This window comes from Microcaecilia unicolor, chromosome 2 (genome assembly GCF_901765095.1).
Source record: "Microcaecilia unicolor chromosome 2, aMicUni1.1, whole genome shotgun sequence".
Classification (NCBI taxonomy): domain Eukaryota; kingdom Metazoa; phylum Chordata; class Amphibia; order Gymnophiona; family Siphonopidae; genus Microcaecilia; species Microcaecilia unicolor.
In genome coordinates, this window is record NC_044032.1 from 593,513,771 (window position 1) to 593,537,466 (window position 23,696).

General features: G+C 42.3%; 1 protein-coding gene across 4 annotated transcripts in view; it reads right to left on the minus strand.

The window, feature by feature from the left end:
• Positions 1-23,696, minus strand: part of PALLD (palladin, cytoskeletal associated protein) — a 738,625-nt gene that overhangs the window by 385,158 nt on the left and 329,771 nt on the right. For all 4 annotated transcript variants that reach the window (XM_030191568.1, XM_030191567.1, XM_030191571.1 and 1 more), the window contains one exon: positions 1,468-1,587. In XM_030191568.1, coding sequence (XP_030047428.1) covers positions 1,468-1,587 — 120 coding nt within the window. The remainder of the gene's footprint in view (positions 1-1,467; positions 1,588-23,696) is intronic.

Here is a 23,696-nt window from a genome sequence, read left to right on the forward strand (position 1 = left end):
GGGCGCACGCCAAGTGGCATTTGATGCGCATAGGTCATTACCACTTGGTTACCACATGAGTCTTTACTGCTAGGTTAATGGCTGGCTGTAAGGACTCAGACCTAAAATGGTGCGCGGCAATTTTCATTTTGCCACACATCCATATTTGGCAAAAATTTTAAAAACAGCATTTTTTTACAGGTGCGCTGAAAAATAATTCTGTGCACATGCCCAAAACACGCGTCCACACTACCACAGGCCATTTTTCAGCGCGCCTTTGTAAAAGGGCCCCAGAATCCCTAGGACACATATTGCCAGACAAAAGCTCTGTCATCTCTATCCAGTTCAGAGAACAACTCCTTGGTGCCTGGATTGCTCCTTAGCAAAATTCCATTTCTCCTCAACAGATTAGGCAAGAAACCTCCACTGAAACTGGACAATGGAGAATAATCTTTCCCTAGGAATCTGCATCACAGCCTTGCTCAGAGATCCTCAACTTTCTTGTTCCTTTGTGCTCCAAATCCAGAGATTTCAATCTTTAGTCCTAGCATTCCTGAGGAGATAGTCCTAGAAGCGTCTGGGACCCTTCACTATGTTCAGTCCATCGTATCTCGGACACCTTTCAAATAGGCAGTGTCTGAAAAACTACTACTCTCCTCTTCTATGATACCATGTCTGTGGTGACATATACATTAACTCACTAGAGGGGAAACAGACTTACAAAAGTTGGGAATTTTGCGGCATAAAAATCACTATAACTATAGATAAGGTGTTTTCAATGCAGACCTTGGGACATATCCACTCAGTCTAGTTTACAGGATATCCTGAATGAATACACCTGAGGCAGATTTGCATACACTGATTCCATTGCTTGAAAATCTATCTCTTGCATATTTGTTGTGGATATCCTGAAAACCTGACTGGCTGTATGTGTCTTGAGGACTGGATTGAGAACCACTGCTACAAATGAACTCAAATTCACATACCTACTGAGCAAATTATTTTTGCTTGTTTCTATGGGTGTTGTTCCTTTAATGATGCTTTAAAGAAAAAAAAACAATGAAAAAGTGATGTTCATTTCTACTGATAGAAGGACAGATCAGATTCAGCAACAGCTGCCAGCAACAAACTCCAGAAATGTGTTGCGAGGTTTACATTTTTGGCCTTACATTAGCATCTGGACATTAGGAGATTTATGTTGGTCCATATGGCATCTTCACTTTTTACTGTCTTCTGAGGATAATACACTAAGAAAACATTGTGAATTGTGTTCTCCTCACATAGAACATTATCCATCATTTTGGGACTCAAGTAGATAGAATGGGCTATTTAGCAAGGGCATGCGGAGTAGCATCCATTCCTTCTTGCTTTAGCCATTCTCTGGGATATAGTATATCAACTCGTTCATCAGATGTTTGTCATTGACCTTCAGCTAAACAAGCAATCTAATCCCAATGGCACATCTGTTTGCCTTTGGTCATTGCGTACCTGAGCAGATGGTCAGTAGGCAGCTGCATGTCACTGATCCATACTCATTTCCTGCAGTGCATATGAAGGCTCCAGCATCTTCTGGAAATGCTTCTGCGATCACTAGGGTGCAAATCTCCTCTACAAATAAACAAACAAACCAAAGTTAGGAAAAACAGCAATTCTATATCAAGTAAGCTTTGTTTTCCAGGTTTCTAGCTATCAAGTCCCATACAATATTTATGCCGTCTTTGTACTCAGCTTCTGAACTTTCATTAAGCATGTACAGTACTCTGGATATTCATGTGACCTTCCAAATGGGCCCATTCCATAAATGGAGGAAAAGGAATTCAGAACATTACCTAGGAAACAGTTTCTTGGCATAAGCTATTATCACTGGTCTAGAAAAACCTCCTTCAATTACTAACACTGCCTTTTGACATAAAATTATTTATCTTTGTGCTGCAGGAAATAAACTCTGAAGCAATTCCAATGAAAATATGCAAAGGAATGATGTTTTTAAATGTCAGGTTGATACCTAGTTGTAGTAGTATTGCAAGTACTCATAGCTGCTACTTTGAACCTCAGCAGCTCTGAGAGGGGGGACTGAAGGAGTGAGACCACTGCCGCCCTGGTTCACTACACTATTAGTGAAGCCTCCCCCCTCCGGGTAAGGCTCAGCAGTGGTCGGGGGAAAGGGGCATGAGGAAAGGTTCGGGTATGGTGTATGGGGAGGGGGAGAACTTAAGTTGGGGGGCTTATCTTGTAGGTTGTCTTGATCAGGGACGCTACTAACTGGGAGGAATTTGTGGGGGGAATGTTTTTTGTTTTGTTTTTGCATTGAGGCCTGCATTCCATGCCTCAGTAGGTAGTGCTGAGCACCCCCAATATTGAGAAAACTCCTTCATTGTGTCCAAGGATGGGTCATTTGTATTGTGTGTGGCAACCCCAAATATTTTGAAATGTTTGTGCCTATGAGCAAAGGCCAATGCAGTAACCCCCAGACTCCGTATTGGTCAGGGGTATTCCCAGAAGTTAGGCACAATTTTATAGAATAGTTTATTATAGCCTGATCCCATCTTATTTTCATGGACATTTTAAGTTAGCAATAAATATTAGGGACTCTAGGAAGGGGTGTGATAACTTTTTTTCTTTCCCCTCTCCCAGAAGTATAAAAAGGGTGAACATATTTGAATATTTGGTATCTTTTCAAACAGTTAGGTTCAGAAAAGAAATTTCAAATATAATCAGATTATCTGGCTCTTACATAGATTTTAGACATAATATTAAAACATTTCTATTTAGGAAATGTGTACTGAATTCAGTATAGTGTTAGAAAGCTGAAGATTAGGATATATCTTTTATTCTGTAATTACTTTGATTGTTAAGTACAAAGTGATTTAGGAAATATTTTTTACCATTTTTATTATTGTTGTGTGTGTGTGTGTGTGTGTGTGGGGGGGGGGGGGGGGGGGTATGGGCCTAGGTCCACCTGTCTGAAGTGCACTGCAGTACCCACTAAAACTGCTCCTGGAACCTGCATGCGCTGTCATGGACCTGAATATGGCATCTGAGGCTAGCACAAAATATTTTTAAAGATGTTTTTTGACAGTAGGAAGGGTTGGTGACCACTGGAGGAGTAACGGGAGGTCATCCCCGATTCCCTCTGGTGGTCATCTGGTCATTTCAGGCATCTTTTTGTGCCTTAGTTGTAAGAAAAACAGGTCCTGGTGAAAATGCCCAAGTTTTCGTCAGGGACGTCCTTGTTTTTTTCGATTATGGGTCAAGGACGTCCAAGTGTTAGGCACGCTTAAGTCCCACCTTGGCAACGTCTCTGACACGCCCCCTAGAACTTTGGCTGTCCTTGCGACAGAGTGCAGTTACTGATTTGGACATCCCTGGGAGGATGTCCATCTTCTGATTTATGTCGAAAGATGGACATCCTTCTCTTTCGAAAATGAGCCCAAAAGACAACATGGATTTAGTGAAGGGAAATCTTGCCTCACCAATCTACCACATTTCTTTGAAGGGGTGAACAAACATGTGGATAAAGATGAGCTGGTCGATATTGTGTACCTGGGTTTTCAAAAGGTGTTTGACAAACTACCTCATGAAAAACTCCAGAGGAAATTGGAGAGTCTTGAAGACGTACTTGTGGTGTACAAACTTGGATCTTTCCATGTCTTTATTCTAGGCATGCACCATCATTATTAGTCCATCAAGAGTCAAATAATATATAGATGTCAAGAGAGATGAAAGACAATGTAAACATGGAGAAAACAGTGCTAATTAAGTGCAAAAGCAAAAGCGAAACCATAAGGGTTCAATAATGAAAAGCCAATTTACATAAATAGCAATAGTATATATGAAATTATATCTCCTGATTGGTAGGGATCAGAGCTTCAACTTCAACCCTCTTAATACTAAGAATTGGGATTTGCATAATATATCCCCACTTCTGGCTTGCATAATGTGCAAGACAGATTAGTAATCATTACGAAGAGATGATCAAATAACAATGGTAAAGTTTATGGAACAAAAGAAAAGAGTACAAATAAACTAACAATAAAAATTGATTGTTCGAGTTATTGATGTATGGAGGGTCAAAAATATGGTGAACAAAAATAGGCAAAAGGCACGGATAATGCATTGCAATCTATCGCCAGTAGGTATGAAATCTTCACCTGCGATGACTACCATTCACCAAGGGTTGGGCCCTCAGTTGCAGGAGGCCAGCAGGACTTACGAGCTAGATGATTCAGAAAGAAGGGTAGAGGCCAAAGCTTCTTGCAACTCCAGTAAGTGGAGAGCCTGTCTCTTTTGTTCATGGACCAATTGATGCATCTGTTGAAACTCACGCTCATAATGTCTCGTATCTCACACCGGGTAATGTTGGGGTCTGTGCATCTGCCATTTAATCTAGCGATTCTTTGTCGCAACATAGCCTTCAGATCAGATATATTATCGGGTAGCTCTTCTTTGCTAGCAGTCGTCTCCTCGGTGAGGGACGTCAACGGGATTCCTGTATCCATCTGGGGAAAGGCATAACTTAAACAGACCAGTAGTGCAATTTATGACTTCTTTCAATAAATTTACCGCATAAATTGCCAGGATTTACGCCATGTTTTCATTGGTGTAAGTGGATGCGAATAGTTTTAGGTGCTAGGATATCAACTAAGCGTATTCTATATATCACGCCTAAATCTTGGCACCGCGAATAGAATACGCTTAGTCAACACTGTTTTCCATGCAACTTTTTTTAGGCACCATATATAGAATCTTCCTCTAAATGCGAATTAGCTATTTTTTAAAAATATTTTTGAAGGGGTGTGTCATGGGCGGAGAGCAGACATTCCTGGATTATCTGGCTAGCATGGTATGATTAGTACACGCTAACTGGATAATACCATTTTAACGCAGGAGCATGTAGGACTAGATTCTATATATGGCACTGAAAACATAAGTGCTAGGTGCTTTTCTATAAACAGCGCTCTGGGGTGCCATTTATAGAATAGTTCCTAGCACCAGGAGCAACACCTTATTTTAGGTACAAGGATTTACACCAGCTGAAACCAGGAGTAAACCTTGTGCCTACATTAGGCGTGGGTCAGGCATATTCTGTAACAGTGTGCGCAAATTCTGGGAACACCCATGACCCGTGCATGGCCCTCCCCTGGCCACGCCCACTTTCCAGATCCACACGCTAGAATTTGCACAAGAATCTTTATAGAATATGCCTAGCGAGACGCGTATGTAAATTCTAATTGTTGCCAAGTAGTGTTGGAAATTCATTATTAGTGCTATTGATTATTATTAGCCCAATTATTGGCGCCATTTGCTTTTTAACATATTTATAAATGATCTAGAGATGGAGTAATAGCGAGAAATTAAATTTGCTCACGACACAAAGTTATTCAAAGATGTTAAATCGCAAGAGGATTATGACTGGGCATCTAAATGGCCGATGATGTTTAATATGAACAAGTGCAAAGTGATGCATGTGGGAAAGAGGAACCCGAATTATGTAATGCAAGAATCCACATTAGGAGTCACCAACCAGGAAAGGGATCTAGGTGTCATTGTTGATGATACGTTGAAACCCTCTACTCAGTGTGCGGCGGCGGCTAAGAATGCAAACAGAATGATAAGTATTATTAGGAAAGGAATGGAAACAAAAATGAGGACGTTATAATGCCTTTGTATCGCTCCATGATGTGACCACACCTCGAATACTGTGTTCAGTTCTGGTCACCGCATCTCAAATATGATATAGTGGAATTAGAAAAGGTGCAGAGAAGGGTGACAAAAATGGTAAAGGGGATGGGATGACTTCCCTATGAGGAAAGGCTAAAGTGGCTAGGGCTCTTCAGCTTGGAGAAAAGATGGCTGAGGGGAGATATGATAGAAGGCTATAAAATGATGAGTGGAGTGGAACGGGTAGACGTGAATTGCTTGTTTTCTCTTTACAAAAATACTAGGACTAGGGGCACGCAATGAAGCTACAAAGCAGTGGCGTACCTAGGGTAGTTGACACCCGGGGCCGGTCATTTTTTAACACCCCCCCCCCCCCCCAAATCCAGTACTAGGCATGCCGAGAATACAAAACACTCAGGACCTATAGAGCAATTCTACCATACCATAAGCAGTCATTTCTACGAGTCACAAAAGGAAAAGGAAAGCATCTTAAACACTACAGTGAGTACTAGAACATCAATTCACCTATTGTAAAATGAAACCAGACAGAATAGTACAGATCGTAAATCCTGCACAGTCAATGCCAACTGAAAGCCATGTCTTTTTCACAAACACAGATACACCGTAATCCACTATAGAATAAGTAATCATAAACTTTCTATTTAGACAAAAATTAAACTGAACCCCCAATGCCAGACTCTGCATACAATGCAACACCACAGAAACAGAAACTGTCCCCTAGTACTGTGCAAAATATAAAGACAGCAGATGTAAATTTGAAAAAAACTAACAAATACCAATCACCACTTTACAAATTAACAAATAGAAATAAAACAAATATAGAAAGTAAAATAATACCATTTTATTGGACTAATACATTTAGCTTTCAGAGGCCAAAACCTCCGTCCTCGGGTCAGTACAGTATAGTGCTGTTACAGTATCCTATCCTGACCTGAGGAAGGGGGTTTTGTTCTCCGAAAGTTAGTCAAAATGTATTAAAATTAGTCCAATAAAAAGATTACCTTATTTACATGTTCTATTATAAACATTTAACACATCTACAATACTTTATCCTAAAGCAAAAAAAATAAAAAAATATATTTTATTTACAGTTTGTTGTCTCTGGTTTCTGCTTTCCTCGTCTTCTTTTCACCGTCTTCCTTCCATCCAGCATCTGTCTTCACTCTCTCTCTCTGCCATCCAGTGTCTGCCCTCTCTGCCGTCCCTTCCATCCACTGCCTGCCCTTTCTCTCTGCCCCTTCAATCCACCATTTGCCCTCCCTCTCCCATCCATCCAGGGTCTGCCCTCCCTCTCGCTCCCCCTTCCATCTAGGATCTGTCCCCTCTCTCTCTCTGCCCCTTTTTTCAGCCCCCAGTTCCAGCCCCCTTCTCCCCTCTGAACACCCCCACCCCAGTCCCCTTCTCCCCTCCCCTTCTCCTGTCTGAGACCCCCACCACAGTCCCCTTCTCCCCTCCCCTGTCTGAGACCCCCACCCCAGTCCCCTTCTCTCCTCTGAACACCCCCACCCCAGTCCCCTTCTCCCCTCCCCTGTCTGAGATCCCCACCCCAGTCCCCTTCTCCCCTCTCCTTTTCCCCTCTGAACACCCCCACCCCAGTCCCCTTCTCCCCTCTGAGATCCCCACCCCAGTCCCCTTCTCCCCTCTGAACACCCCACCCCAGTCCCCTTCTCCCCTCTGAGATCCCCACCCCAGTCCCCTTCTCCCCTCCCCTGTCTGAGATCCCCAACCCAGTCCCCTTCTCCCCTCTCCTTTTCCCCTCTGAACACCCCCACCCCAGTCCCCTTCTCCCCTCCCCTGTCTGAGATCCCCACCCCAGTCCCCTTCTCCCCTCTCCTTTTCCCCTCTGAACACCCCCACCCCAGTCCCCTTCTCCCCTCTGAGATCCCCACCCCAGTCCCCTTCTCCCCTGTCTGAGATCCCCACCCCAGTCCCCTTCTCCCCTCTGAACACCCCCACCCCAGTCCCCTTCTCCCCTCCCCTGCCTGAGATCCCCACCCCAGTCCCCTTCTCCCTTCCCCTTTCCCCCTCTGAACACCCCCACCCCAGTCCCCTTCTCCCCTCCCCTTCCCTTCTCCCCTCTGAGATCCCCACCCCAGTCCCCTTCTCCCCTCCCCTGTCTGAGACCCCCACCCCAGTCCCCTTCTCCCCTCTGAACACCCCCACCCGAGTCCCTTTCGCCCCTCTCCTTCCCCACCTCAGTCCCGTTAAAACCTGCGAAGCAGCGTCGCAGGCAGCGCCTCGTGCCCTGCTTTAAAAAAAAAAAAATCAAATCTCCTTCCTTCTCCTCGTCTTGACGTCGACTCGGGCCTTCGAAGGCCCGAGTCGACGTCAAGACGTCAAGACGTCAAGACAAGGAGGAGAAGGAAGGAGATTTGATTTTTTTTTTTTACAAGCAGGGCACGAGGGGCGCTGCCTGCGACGCTGCTTCGCCGGTTTTTTTAATGTGCGGCGCCGCGGGAACGGCCACGGGAGGCGGCGGGAGCGGAGCACCCCCCACCCACTGGCACCCGGGGCGGACCGCCCCCACCGCCCCCCCCCTTGGTACGCCACTGCTACAAAGTAGTAAATTTTAAATGTATCAGAGAAAATATTTCTTCACTCAATATGTAAATAAACTCTGGAATTCGTTGCCAGAGAATGTAGTAAAAGCAGTTAGCTTAGTGGGGTTTAAAAAAGGTTTGAATGGGTTCCTAAAGGAAAAATCCATAGGCCATTATTAAATTGGACTTTGGGAAAATCCACTATTTCTGGGATAAGCAGTATAAAATGTTTTGTACTTTTTTGGGATCTTGCCAGGTGTTTGTGACCTGGATTGGCCACTGTTGGAAACAGGATGCTGGGCTTGATGGACATTTGGTCTGTCCCAGTATGGCAATATTTATGTACTTATGCCTAATTTTGATGCCCACTTATAGAATTTCCATCTAAATTTGTGCAGTATGTATTTGTAAGATGGAACGCTAATATTATATAATGTAATTGATAGTATTATATTTCAATTGTTGTAAATCACCTCAAAGCCTTAGGGGATAGAAGGAAGGCATAAGTGCCTTTTTAAATTAAATAAATTATCTGATACATTTGAAAAAAACATGGTTTTAGAGAACCAAGATGGTGTCTTGATGGGACGATGTGGTAAGAAGTTCTCCAAGGCTTTCCTCAGAAATGGGAAAATGTGTAAGGGGAAGACTAGGAATTACCCCTCTGAAGCCCAGCAAGCTTTTCCCTACTGACAACCAACTATACTGAAGCTTCTTACCTCTAAGTCTGATTACCGTTGACAAGTTTTGCCGAAACACTTGAAGAATACTCAACACTACCTTGAGTCCAGATTGCTCCCCCTCCACTTGTGATGGTGTCATTGTTTTGGGAGTGTCAGCCGGGAGCGCTGCAGGATGATGTGCCGACTGCAAGGGGGGAACCCCTTACCAACTGAAAGTACATCATTGAGGGGTCCTTTTACTAAGGTGCACTGGGTGGGTTTTGGGTGTGTGCACCTGTTAAAAAAAGGCCATTTTAAAATTTTTGTCAATAATGGACGTGCTGCAAACTGGTGCACATCCATTTTTGGTCTGACACCTTATCGCCAGCCATTGACCTAGCGGTAAAGTCTCACACGGTAACCGGGTGGTAATAACGTACGCACGTCAAATGCCACTTCACGCTTGTCTGATGTGTGTGTCCGAAAATAAAAATTATTTTTTTGGACGTGCGTATCAGATGCGCGCCAAAAATGAAATTACCACAAGAGCCACGCGGTAGCCGGGCGGTAACTCCATTCTGGCATGCGTTGGGCGTGCATAGATGCTTACGTGGCTTAGTAAAAGGGCCCCTGAAAGAGGCTGGAGCTGGAGAGAAGGCTTCTGAGGAAACACCAGGGACAGCAATTACACTAAGACCATGTCAACCTGCCCAGGTATTGGGGTGAGGGCAGAATCTTTAGTAGTAATATTTCCACTGGTTAAATCACGGACTGTTACTCTTGGGTCATTATGGGACACAATGATTATGATGCATAATTCTATTGCTATCTTAACTGCAGTGGTTCTGGCAAATCAGTACATTACCAAGATCACAACTGAAAATTTGAAAGTGCACAAGCTAGACTGGACAAGTTAGGCGACTGACTTACAGGGAGTTAAAATCAATTATTGTGAAAGATAAAACACTGACGCTAGACATCTTGGGAACTTGGAAAACTCTTGCAGTATCTTAATTTGCAATTTTTAAACTTTCGAAAAACACCCTATCTTGTCACCTGGAGAAATTCTAAAGTAGTAAATGGAAGAAATATTACACATTCCTAAAGAATTCTTGACTCCTTTTGCTAAAGATTATTGCTTTAAATAATTACCTCAAGAAAGAAGGGGTGCTTCTAAGGCAGGAGATAATTTAACTCAAGATAGTTTGAATCATTTTGGAAGGGTCTGAATCTGAAATAGTCAGCCGAGTCACTCTTACGGTTACATTTATATTTCCTCAAGATCGTGAACATGTTCTAAGGCTTTTCTTTAAATATAAATATGTGGAATATATGGGACACAAGATTTGGGTTTTCCTAAATCAACATAAGAGAGAAGTTTTTGACATATAGACAATGGGTCCAATCCTTAGGAGGCACTTTTCAACTTAGGTACCCTCTGTAAATGTGTGATTGTTATATCTTTCATCAAATATATTTTCTTCAATCCAGATCATCTGAGTGATAAGTAAATGTTTTCTTTGGACTTTATCCTCCAAGGGATATTTCTTTTGGTCTCTCCAACTTGGTGGACTAATGGGCTCATTTTCAAAAGAGAAAAACATCCAAAAGTGGCATAAATCTGCATTTAGACGTTTTTCTCACAAAAACGTCCAAATTGGTATTTTCAAAATCAGTTTTTAGCCTTTTTTACAATGAAGTCCGTCAGAAGTGCACTCGTCACAAGGGGGCGTGTCAGGGGCGTGTTAAGGGTGGGATTTGGGTGTTCCTAACACTTAGACGTTTTTCAGTCATAATGAAATAGAACAAAACTGTCCAACACTAACACTAAGCCGTTTTAAGCTAGACCTGTTTTTATAACGAATAAGGCACAAAAAAGTGCCCTAAATGACCAGATGACCACTGGAGGGAATCAGGGGTGACTTCCCCTTAATCCCCCAGTGGTCACTAACTCCCTCCCACCCACCCCCAAAATGTGATTAAAAACATTACTTGCCAGTCTCAGATGTTATACTCAGGTTCATTAGAACAGCATACAGATTCCTGGAATAGTCTACTGGTGGGTGCAGTGCACTGCAGACAGGTGAACCCAGCCCCATACCTGTACTTACCTGTTACACTTGTGAAAGAAGCTGTGAGTCCTCCAAACTCACCAGAAACCCACTGTACCCACATATAGGTGCCCCCTTCATTCATAAGGGCTATGTTAGTGGTGTCCAGTTGGGGCAGTGGGTTTTGGGGGGCTCAGCAGACAAGATAAGTGAGCAATGGTGAGATGTATACCTGGGTGCATTTTATGAAGTCCACTGCAGTGTCCCCTAGGGTGCCCTATTGCTTTCCTGGGATACCTAGGGGGGGCAGTCTACTAAAAATGCTGGATCCTCCTACATCCCAATGGCTTGATTTTGTGTGTTTGGCACTTGGATGTTTTTTTGTTTGAAAATGGACCAAAAACAGTATTTTTGAAAACAAAAGATAGATGTTTTTCTTTTTTGAAAATGACCTTCTTCCGTATTCAGATTTTGGATGTTTTTTGCAAAACGTCCAAAGTCAGACTTAAACGTCATATCAAAAATGCCCCTCCACGTAACACATACTAATTATGATGTAATGTTGTTATTCTTCTTTAGATTTATTATTCATCTTTATATTTATTATTTCCATGATGTACTTTTCTTTTGAGTTTTGTGCTTGTAAAATATTTATAAATGCTACCAAAAAAAAGAAGAAAAAAATCATGCTTTTTATCATTGATGCAAAAAACTTGTTTTGCTACAAAAAACTGAGTAGGTGAAACCTATTACCAAACTTTGTGTAATATCAAGAAAGACTGAGGGGGTCTTTTACTAAAAGTTAGTGCAAGTTACCTTCCACAAGACCCATTTTATTCCTATGGGCTCTACTGCAGAAAGCATGCATTTATCTTTAGTGAAACATCCCCGAGTGTTCAAATCGTCTAAAATGTATGTAAAGACCACATTTAGAACAAATGGAGGAAAAGGTCTCAGAAGTCTACAAGTAGTCCAACTTATATACAGCACCCTTCAGACGACAGACTAATCGTTGGCCAGAAAAATCTCCATTATCTTCTGTGCACCACTTTATGAAACTTAAATATTTGAAATACAAATAGTCTCTTCGATAAATATATCAATCAACACACTTATCTTAATTCTTCTTCTTCATATCCCTACGGCACCCGTTTTACAATGGGGCTTCATCAAGGGATATTAGATGCTTGATACCATAAGAAGGATTAAGTAAGGCACTGCATAACATGTTCACATAATTTCAACGATCTATTGTGCTTAATGATTGAACATATTGTCCCCTCTCCACAGGTGGGGGGGGGGGGGGCGTGATATGGACAGATGGTTACTACAACGTGAGCTGTTCTGGATTCACCATTTACACTCTATAGAACCCTTGGGTTTCAATACTTACTAACATGCAGTGGAGTTGTTTCATGTAATACAACATCTGTCACTCTCGATTTCCATGGGCATAGCTTAAAAGACATTGCGGCAATGTTTATTCAGTAGTGCCAACAGAAGTCAGCAGTAAGACGACCTGTAGTAAGTTTCAGCTAAGATCCACATATTTTCAGTTATTCAAGTTCACTAATGTTTGCACCGAATGACTTTCATTATGATTTTTTACAGACATTCCCCAGATCAAGTCCCTTGAAAAAGCGGCAGTGATGCCTGTCAGGAATGACTGAGCTTTTAGATAAGTGGAATGATATTTGTTCTTCCTAAGGTGTTGGTCATTTGGATTTCAAGACTGTCATTTTTCATATACAGCAGTTCTACACATATGGTAGCACAAATTGAGGAAGGAGTTTTTTTTAAGGTCTATGATTATTTCAATCACAAGAGGGATTTGCCGATACTGAAATCGCTATGCAGTGACACATCCCTGTGATTTATGAGACCTTTTCCTCCTACCTGAATATCCTCTAATATACTTAGAAGTGAACATTGAAGTCTACTTTTTTTGATACACTATTTGGGCATATTAGTAGATGTTTGAGAGCTATTGAGGATTATTTATAAGTGTTTATAGACAAGCCAGCATCCACTGTAACTCCCAGGATCATTACCTGCTCCTAAGACTCCAAAATTCCTTAGAGTAATACTTTGCGTTAATAAATTCAGAGATGGGTTTCCTCACCTTTAAAATCTGAGCCTTTGAGGTATTTAAATTATTTGCACTCATCCACTGACCAAGAGTTTCCAGACAACCATGCAAATTCAGCAGGGCTCCCTCTTGCTGGACACTAAGCTGCACATACAGCTGAATATCATCTGCTTATATCTAAAACTTGGCTCATTCAGCTCTAATAATATCCCCAATGGTCTCATGTATAAAATAAACTGGGCTGACGAGAGGTTAGACCTCAAGGCACTCCACAAACTATCCTCAGGGGTTCAGATAAGGCGCCTCCAGAAAAGACTCTGGCGCCAATCATATGAAAAGAGAGAAATCATTTCAATCCCTTGCCTGTATGATCATGGTCCACAGCATCAAATGCTGCAGTCAAATCTAATAATATTGGCAAAGAATCTTCCCCTCAATCTAACTGGCTCAGCACAAAGTATTATAACAACTGAGAGGATCTCATCAATCAGAATTAAACAACATTACACTCTCATCTGCTTACTCAAATTCTGTAGTTTTTCAGGACAGCTCATCAAAAATGTATTTTCTCTTTTAACTATAGCATGCATTAAAATCTGTCACTTTCTTTCCTCCTGTCATGAGGAAAACAATAAATTTCTAAAACCCTGGCACAGAAAGTAGACCAAAATTGCCGTTCTTGAGGACTGAAATAGTTCCAACATAGTTCTGAGTGAATGCAAAGCAGTCAGTTCTTTGACACTGTCAGAACATTGATCAGTGGTTAGTTTGTTTATTGTTTGTGCAGTAAGAGTTTGTACTCATAAGTTAATTCCTTTGGCTTTTCTCTTGCGAGATGTAATGAACAACAGAAAAATTCAGACACAGCAAATAAGAGAGAGAAAGAAAGCCTAAGCCTACTTTGGAAATACTTCTACATGCCAGAAGTGCTATTTTGCGGTTCACAATCTGACTCACAGTAGCAGAACATGAATCCTAACAAGCAGGCTCCAAGGTAAGCATGGAATGTTTCTTCAAGTTTTGGTTATGTGGGCAAAGTGCTTTCTGCTATAAATGTTCAGTATCACATAAAGCATTTCCCTTGTTATCCAACAAAATGGCAAGCATATTTTTTTTGTCTTACGTGTCACTGAGTAGACAATAGATTTTAAGACATTTAATATACAATGTGGCCACTTCCAGACAGCTGAGTAATAGCCAAACTATCAACAGCTGACCAATGAATCACTTTTTTGTTCAGCCAGAATTCTTTGAAGGGTTCAATCAGTGCAAAGCTAAAATGTCCAAAGGAAAACAAAAAAGGAAAAGAAAAAAAAAAAGGAGAGAGAATAGCATAGGTAATTTGGCAAAGTACGACGCCAGCCTTTATTTCAGACTGATTATTAATTTATAAACAGATGAGATTGTGATGTAGAGTGATTTCTGTCTAGACTGAGAGAGGAATGTGAAACACATTAGGCAGGAGGAGGACAGCAGTGACAAGAAAACTCTGTTTCACAGGTCAGTTGTATGAATACACAGGGCATGTGAGGCCATCCTGTGTTTATGTCATTTGGCACAAAGCTGCTCCGTATGAAGTAGGAAAATGTAGCACCATGACAGGCAACTCAGTGGTTGGGAGGCAATAATTTTGCTTCCCTCCAGCTACTCCCAACATGGTCACAGTTCATTAATATTATCATGAGATAAGACAGACAGTCTATGGAATTATTTGCTCTGAAACCGAGTCTGCTTCTTTCTCAAAAGATAACACAACCACTACTATACTATGGAAATTGTGACTGCGGCATTTATAGATGAGAAAGTTTATTTACTAGTTTACATAGAGGGGCATTTTTGATATGATGTCTAAGTCGGACTTTGGGCGTTTTGCGCTAAACGTCCCAAATCCGAACAGAAAACATGACCATTTTCAAAACCAAAAACTGTTCTTTTTTTTTTGTTGTTCCAAAAATGTCATTTGTAGCAAGGTTTTGTGCTCTGTGTATTTATTTTTTCAGGCCATTCTTGAAAATAAAAAAAGCACAAGAGAAAAACAAAGAAAATCAAGCCATTGGGATGTAAGAGGAGCCAACATTTTTAGCAGACTGCCCCTCCCCAGACATCCCAGGAGAGCAATGGGGCACTACTGTGGACTTCATATAAATGCTCCCAAGTACACATCTCACCGTCGAGCCCTTATCTTGTCTGCTGAGACCTCCACAACCCACTACCCCCAACTGTACATCACTATAATTAACCTTATGGGTGAAGGGGGCACCTATATGTGGGTAAAGTGGGTTTCTGGTCAGTTTTGCAGGGCTCACAGTTTCCATCACAAGTGCAACAGGTAGGGGAAGGTATGGGCCTGGGTCCACCTGTCTACAGTGCACTGTACCCACCCCTACACTACTCCAGGGATGTGCATGCTGCTCTAGTGGACCTGGCTATAACATCTAAGGCTGTCATAGAGGCTAGCAAGTACTATTTTTATTCACATTTTTTTTTGGGGGGGGGGGATGGGGTTATACCTGATTCCCTCTAGTGGTCAACAGGTCATTTAGGGCAACTTTTTGTATCTTATTTGTTATAAAAACAGGTCTAGACCAAAATGTGAAGTTTTCATTTTGTTCCATTATGGCTGTAAAATGTCCCAAGTGTTAGGCATGCCCTAAGCCGCCCCTAACCCTGCTTTTGTAATGCCCCGACATTCCCGCTTGTGACGTGGATGCACAGCAAATGAGATGCATACATAAATTTATTTTATTTTATTTATTAGGATTTATTTACCGCTTTTTTGAAGGAATTCACTCAAGGCGGTGTACAGTAAGAACAAATCAAACATGAGCAATAGACAATTACAGCAGTAAAAATATTCAAATAACAAAGTATGGCACAGTATACTGCTTACAATGTCTGCAAAACAGGTTTTGAAAATACAAATTTGGACATTTTTGAGAAGAAATGCCCAAATGGTACTTTAAGTCACTTTTTGGACGTTTTTCCCTTTCAAAAATGAGCCCATAGTTCACAGCATGATAAGCTTGGATTTCTTGAACTTGAATTAATTTGGGCGCAGAAGCAGAAAACAGGTATGTTAGTTGTAACTAGGGGACCTGATTCCTTCATGTTAGTAACAATTTTAGGGAGGTCTTTTACTAAGCTGCAGTAGCATTTTTAGCTCGCAGCAGAAATCAGCTGATGGTAAACGCCGAAACGCCAATCAAACTCCTAAGGGGCGTCTCGGCATTTACCGCCAACTGATTTCTGCTGCGAGCTAAAAACGCTACCACGGCTTAGTAAAAGACTCCCTTAGAGAATCCACAGAGCACTATGTAGTGGAATATGATTTCTCTTTATTGTAAGTTTGAGAGGGCCACTTTAGGGCAGTATGATTCACTTAGAGCCAGTGATGTAATATGTGGAAAGAGGTCAACTTTAACAACAAGTGTATGTGATATATGTTTGTCTTTACACAGTAGCTTTTATTTTGTCTTGCTTTTGCTTTCTATTTAAAAATTATTAACTTAAAAAAAGAAAGAAAGAAAGAAAGAAAATCTACAGAGAACCTGCTCCTGGAAGTTATAGACCAGTAAGCCTGATGTTAGGGCCTGGTAAATGGAGAATGATAGTTAAGAACAGAAGTATTGGGGAATATGGACAGAGACTGCTTAACAGGGAAGAGCCAGCATGGTTTCAGCAAAGATAATTCCTCAGAATTCTCTAATCTATTCAATTTCTCTTACATGAAAAATAAGCATTTGAAAAAGGGTGAGATGATTGATACGGTCAGGCCAATATTCAGACCTGGTGGTGACTGCATTTTTAAAAAATGCTGGCCACAACATTTAAAAAGTTATATATATTCTGTGCTGCTATCTAGATAGGTAGTGGTGCTGGACATACGTAGAATGCAGTCATAATTGACAGATACACATAGGTCCAAATTCATTATATGGCAGAGAAACAAATGAGAGCTAAGTGGTATTCTATAAACAGTGCTCCAAGTTAGGTGCTGTTTACAGAATAGTGCCTACTACTAGGATTCACACCTAGAGGATTTATACCCATTGAAACCTGGTGTAAATCCTTGTACCCGGATTAGGGGCATATCCGCCATATTCTGTAACACTGTGTGCAAATTCTTGGAACACCCATGATCTCCTCGTGCCCCTCCTATGACCATGCCCCATTTCAGATCCATGCACAAGAATTTACACGTGCATCTTTATAAACTGGCACCTAGCAAGATGTGCACATAAATTCTAATTATTGCTAATTAGCGCCAATAATTATTGGTGCTCCATTAGCACTAATTGGTTGGTTACTTTATTAAATTGTATGTGAAGATTGGCCTTGCACCCAAATGTGCACGCACAATTTTGTGCACTATGGGCTAGATTTTATATATGATGCCTGAAAATTCCACGCCTTAGGCATACTTTAGAGAATATGCCTAATTTTATAGAATACACTGAAAGCTGGTCCACATGACTAAACTTAGTAACGGTGAATTATGCCAACTAAAACCTGGTATAAATCCTGATGCCTAAATAGGCACAGATTTGTTGTGTTCTATAACAACACGCTCAGATTTTAGAAATGCCCATGACCCACCCATTCCATGCCTATAACCACGCTCACTTTTCAACTATGACTTAGAATTTATGAGCATCATTACAGAATACACTTAGAAAGTGCGCGTAAATTCAAATTAATTGTTTAACATCCAATTATCAGAGCTGATTAGACTGTTAACTATTTAATTTATGTGCATTGTTATGGCATATGCTTTGATTTCCGCATGGAAATCTCAGCGTGACATATAGAATTCCGGGTATATATAGAATTCGGGCGATATTGGCAATATTTGGCTGCTATTCGAATAACTATGAGGTTTAATTTAGAACTGTATTTCAGCAGGCCTAAAATCAACTGCACAGCTGTAGAGATAGTGGCTGAATATTGCCATTGTGACTACCATTCTATAACTGGGTGCCTCCATTTCTGCAACCTGAGGATGCTTGGTTAGAACTTATTCTATAATGCCAACTGGGCACCCAGATTACGTTATACATCACAATCATAATTCATCAGATGTGATTACTCCAAACTGTCTTTCCTGCTCAGTGCACATCAGTATCTGCCCAACTATTGAGCACTGGTCCTTTGGATTTCTTCATGCCAATTACATGACTGCATTTTTTTGCATTGATTCTAACTGCCAAGGATTCAATCATCTCTTGAGTTTTTTTAGATCGCTTCTCATTTGTTTACTCCTCAGAGGTCTCCACTCTACTTCAGATTTTAATGTTATCTGACAAAGGGCAAAACTTTCCCTCTGCAACATCACTCATAGAACAGACTCCTAGAGCACATAACTAGTCTACTTTCTTTCCTTAGAGTGAATTCCATTTGCCACTACCATCTCTTGTCAATCCCTCAAAGAATTTCTACCGTAGGCTCACCTGCAGCCTGTACAGTTTGTTAATGAGCCTTGCATACAGCACAGCATCAAAGGTTTTGCAGAAATCTCAATCTATGTTATAATGCTTATTTTCATTTACCTTTGTTTGTTAACTATAGTATGCGTGCAGATATTTATTTATAGCACTTGACATACCGTAATTGATCCCTGAGGCAACTATGTGGTTTACAATTTCTATTACAGGTACTTTGCTTTGTCACTGGGCTCAAAGTCTAAGTTCTATATATTGTACCTGGGGCAATGGAGGGCTAAGTGACTTGCCAAGAGTCACATACAGCTGCAAAGGGAATTGAACCTGGTTCCCCAGGATCTCAACCCACTGCTGACCATCAGGTAGCAGCGGGAATCAAACCCAGTTTCCCAGGTCCACAACCCACCACACTAACCATTAGGCAGACCCCGTCACATATTGCCTATATGCCAATATGCTGCCTAAGCACTATTCTTTAACTATATATATATATATATATATATATATATATATATATATATATATATATATGTGTGTGTGTGTGTGATAGCATGTAGTTTGTAGATGAGTGTGTTCATGGGCAGTGTCTATAGGCAGAGTGTGGGCGGGGTGCACTTTTACACACTTAAATTAAAGGATAATATAAGTTATGTGTATATCTTCTGAAACTAGGCACAAGCCTTTACATCAGTGGTACAGTTGGTATAAGCACTCACACCCAAGGTACCTAATTTCTTTTACAGAATATGCACCAAGATATAAGTTCACAGTTACCCCCTTATCCCCTAATTCTATAAGCTCTTGAACAAAAAATGTGCACCCAGATGACGGGCAGTTGGGTGCAGTGGATGCAGTTATGTGCCACATTCTTCTTTGTTTTTTCACTTGATAGTTTCCTATTATTTCTTTAGGTTTGCAACTCATCCGGAACAAGGATTGGAATCCTGGTACCATGACCCTTCATGCTTGAAGTTTTCCCCCTAATTTATAACTTCTTCCTTCCCCCTGCCCAATGTACCTAGTCTGCTCATTGCAATGATTGTATTAGGCTGGGGCAATGCACAAGTGCTCCTTTCCAATCCCTGCAATAATGGGCCCTAAATCCATCTGTTAGGTGTCACCCTTGAATGATGACCACAACTTCTTGTTGTCCCTGCAGCATCCTCAAGAACATAACTTAAGCCATGCTAAGACAGACCAAGGTCTAGAGAACTCTTCATCCTGCCTCTGACAGTGGCCAGTCTGGTCAGAAGAACCTGGCAGATCCCAAAAGGTAGCTCTAGTTCACATTTCCAGGGATAAGTAAGGATCTCCAAGCTTAACTGACTAATAGTGCTTTATGGACTTTTCCTCCAGCAACTTGCTCAAACCTTTTTAGCCACCATGTTAGTCACCTTGACCTTGTCCTCTGGCAATAGTTTCCATAGCTTACATGGTGCCTCAAAAAATACTTCTTACATTATTTTCAATTTGCTGGTTGCTAGTTGTTTAGAGTGTTTAACTTTTCAAATAGCAGAAACAATCATCCACTAGTTAACCATTCCACCCCACTCACAATTTTATTTCAAGATGGAGTACAGTGGAGTTATCTAGGCTATTTTTGATTTAATACCCCCTGATAAAGCCGTTTCTTATGGCGAAACATAGATCCTTGTTGGGGCTTTTTGCTTAATGGACACCCTCTCGTCTTGTCTATGATGCAGTATCAGTTACAACTTTTGCAAGCTAAGTACCTTATCTAATTTATTTTTGGTTGAGTACAGATGATTCTATGTGCAGTGATTTCGATAAGGGTGCCTATCCTGCTTATAATCGAACGAGAAAAACGCCCAAGTTCCGACCTAAATCGGGAGATGGACGTTTATCTCACAAAAACGAATAAAGCGGTATAATCGAAAACCGATTTTTGGACGTTTTCAACTGCACTCCGTCGCGGATGCGGACAAAGTTGATGGGGGCGTGTCAGAGGTGTGGCGAAGGCGGAACTGGGGCGTGGTTATCTGCCGAACAAAGATGGGCGCATTTCACCGATAATGGGAAAAAAGTATGCGTTTTTAGCTAGAATTTAGGACACTTTTCCTGGACCCTGTTTTTTCACGAATAAGGCCCCAAAAAGTGCCCTAAATGACCAGATGACCACTGGAGGGAATCGGGGATGACCTCCCCTGACTCCCCCAGTGGTCACTAACCCCCTCCCACCACAAAAAAAATGATGTTTCACAACTTTTTATTTTCACCCTCAAATGTCATACCCAGCTCCCTGGCAGCAGTATGCAGCTCACTGGAGGAGTTGTTAGGGGGTGCAGTGGACTTCAGGCAGGTGGACCCAGGCCCATCCCCCCTACCTGTTACAATTGTGCTGCTTAATGCTTATTAGTCGTCCAACCCCCCCCTCAAACCCACTGTACCCACTTGTAGGTGCCCCCCTTCACCCCTTAGGGCTATAGTAATGGTGTAGACTTGTGGGCAGTGGGTTTTGAGGGGGATTTGGGAGGCTCAACACACAAGGGAAGGGTGCTATGCACCTGGGAGCTCTTTTACCTGTTTTTTTGGTTTTGTAAAAGTGCCCCCTAGGGTGCCCGGTTGATGTCCTGGCATGTGAGGGGGACCAGTGCACTAAGAATCCTGGCCCCTCCCACGAATAAATGTCTTGGATTTATTCGTTTTTGAGCTGGGCGCTTTCATTTTCCATTATCGCTGAAAAACAAAAACGCCCAGCTCACACATTGTTGAATAAAACATGGGCGTCTATTTTTTCCCAAAATACGGTTCGGTCCACCCCTTCACGGACCCGTTCTCGGAGATAAACGCCCATGGAGATAGGCGTTTTCGTTCAATTATGCCCCTCTATACCTTCTATACCTCTTCCCTTGGTGCTCTGATCTCATCCCATGGCTTTCAATACCACCTTTACGCTGATGATACCCAGATCTACCTCTCCGCACCGGATATCTCAGCTGAAATCCAGACCAAAGTATCGGCCTGCCTGTCTGACATCGCTGCCTGGATGTCTCGCCGCCACCTGAAACTAAACATGACCAAAACTGAGCTTCTCCTCTTTCCCCCTAAACCTGCCTCTCCTCTCCCCCCGTTCTCTATTTCGGTAGATAACACTCTCATCCTCCCTGTCCCGTCTGCGCGCAACCTTGGAGTCATCTTTGACTCCGCTCTTTCCTTCTCTGCTCATATTCAGCAGATTGCCAAAATGTGTTGTTTCTTTCTCTATAATATTAACAAAATTCACCTTTTCCTCTCCGAGGACGCTACCAAAACCCTTACCCACACCCTTTTCACCTCTCGCCTAGACTACTGCAATTTGCTTCTCGCTGGTCTCCCGCTCAGCCATCTATCTCCTCTTCAATCTGTCCAAAACTCTGCTGCGCGTCTTATATTCCACCAGAGTCGCTATACTCACGTTAGCCCTCTCCTCAAGTCGTTCACTGGCTCCCTATCCACTTCCGCATACAGTTCAAACTTCTCCTTTTGACCTACAAGTGCATCCACTCCGCAGCTCCTCAGTACCTTTCCGCTCTCATCTCTCCCTACACTCCTCCCCGTGAACTCCGTTCGCTGGGTAAATGTCTCCTGTCGTCCCCCTTCTCCCCCACTGCTAACTCCCGGCTCCGTTCCTTCTATCTCGCTGCTCTCTATGCCTGGAATAGACTCCCTGAGCCAGTACGTCAGGCTCAGTCTCTGGCTGTCTTCAAGTCTAGGCTTAAAGCCCACCTCTTTGCTACTGCTTTCGACTCCTAACCATGACTCTCTTACTCAACACCCTCACTTATCACCCCTACCACTGCAGTTTCCACACCCCTAGCTGTCTGTTCGTCTGTCCAATTTAGATTGTAAGCTCTGTTGAGCAGGGACTGTCTTTTCATGTTAATTTGTACAGCGCTGCGTAAGTCTAGTAGCGCTATAGAAATGTTTAATAGTAGTAGTAGTAGTAGATATGATTTAAAAATTACTTTGGGGCACTGATTATTTCTGAGCATTTTATTAAATTTTTACGTATTATAATTTCTTCGACAGCTTATACACTAGTTTATTAACTTTTATCATATTCCTTCCTAGTGTTTTTTTTCTTCAAACTGAAGAGCTCTAACCTGTTTAACATTTCTTCAAATGGAGGTATTCTTTCCCTTTATCACTTTTGATGCCGTTCCTTGAACTATTTCTGGCTCCACTAAATCCTTTCTGTCATGGGGCAACCAGAAGTGCATATAATGTGGTCACATGATAATTTCAATGTATTGCCCACTATACATTGAAATTATCTTTTACTTGGTTAGTGACTCTTTTAGTACCTGTAGTTGGGATTATTTTTCCCTATGTTCACTTTCCATTTCTCTATATTAAATTTCATTTATCATTTAGATGCCCAGTCTACTAATCTCACAAGATCCTTCTATAATTCCTTACAATTATATGCTGTTATAATGCCTTTGAATAGTTTTGTGACTTTGCGTTTGATCATTCTACTCGTTTCTTCTCCAGATCATTTATGATCCTAATACAGACCCTTGAGATCCACCAGTACTGACCTTTCCCCATTTAATCTCAATCGGTCAGGAGAGTCATTAGCTATGACACACATGGCCTATACCACAAATCAACTTATCAGTGCCTTGAATCATGGGTCCAGGGCCTAGATGGAGTATGGTGGGAGCAGGGGCGTAGCTACTATGGGGCCACGGCAGCCTGGGCCCCCGTAGACTTGGCCCTGGACCTCCCTGCCGACGACCCTCTCAACCACCCTCCCGCCGCCAACCCGCTGTCGCCGTCTGCTACCTTTTCAGGCAGGGGACCCCAACCCCCGCCAGCCGAAGTCTTCTTCTTCCTTCGTTTTGTTTCTGAGTCTGACGTCTTGCACGTACAACGTGCAGGACGTCAGACTCACAGAAACAGAATGAAGCCCTGCAGATCGCAAGGCTTCGTTCTGTTTCTGTGAGTCTGATGTCCTGCACGTTGTACGTGCAAGACGTCAGACTCAGAAACAAAACGAAGGAAGAAGAAGACTTCGGCTGGCGGGGGTTGGGGTTCCCCACCAGCAAAGGTAGGCAACGGCGAAGGTGGGCGGGAGGGGGGGTCGAGAAGGTCGTCGACAGGGGAGGGGTCAAAGTTGGTGGTGGTGGTGCTGGCGGTGGCGGGAGGTGTCAGCAATGGCGGTGGGGGGGGGGGCGGCGGCACCGGGAGGGGGGTTAAAATGTGCCCCCTCATCTCGGCTCTGGACCCCCCTCCCACCGAAGTCTGGCTAC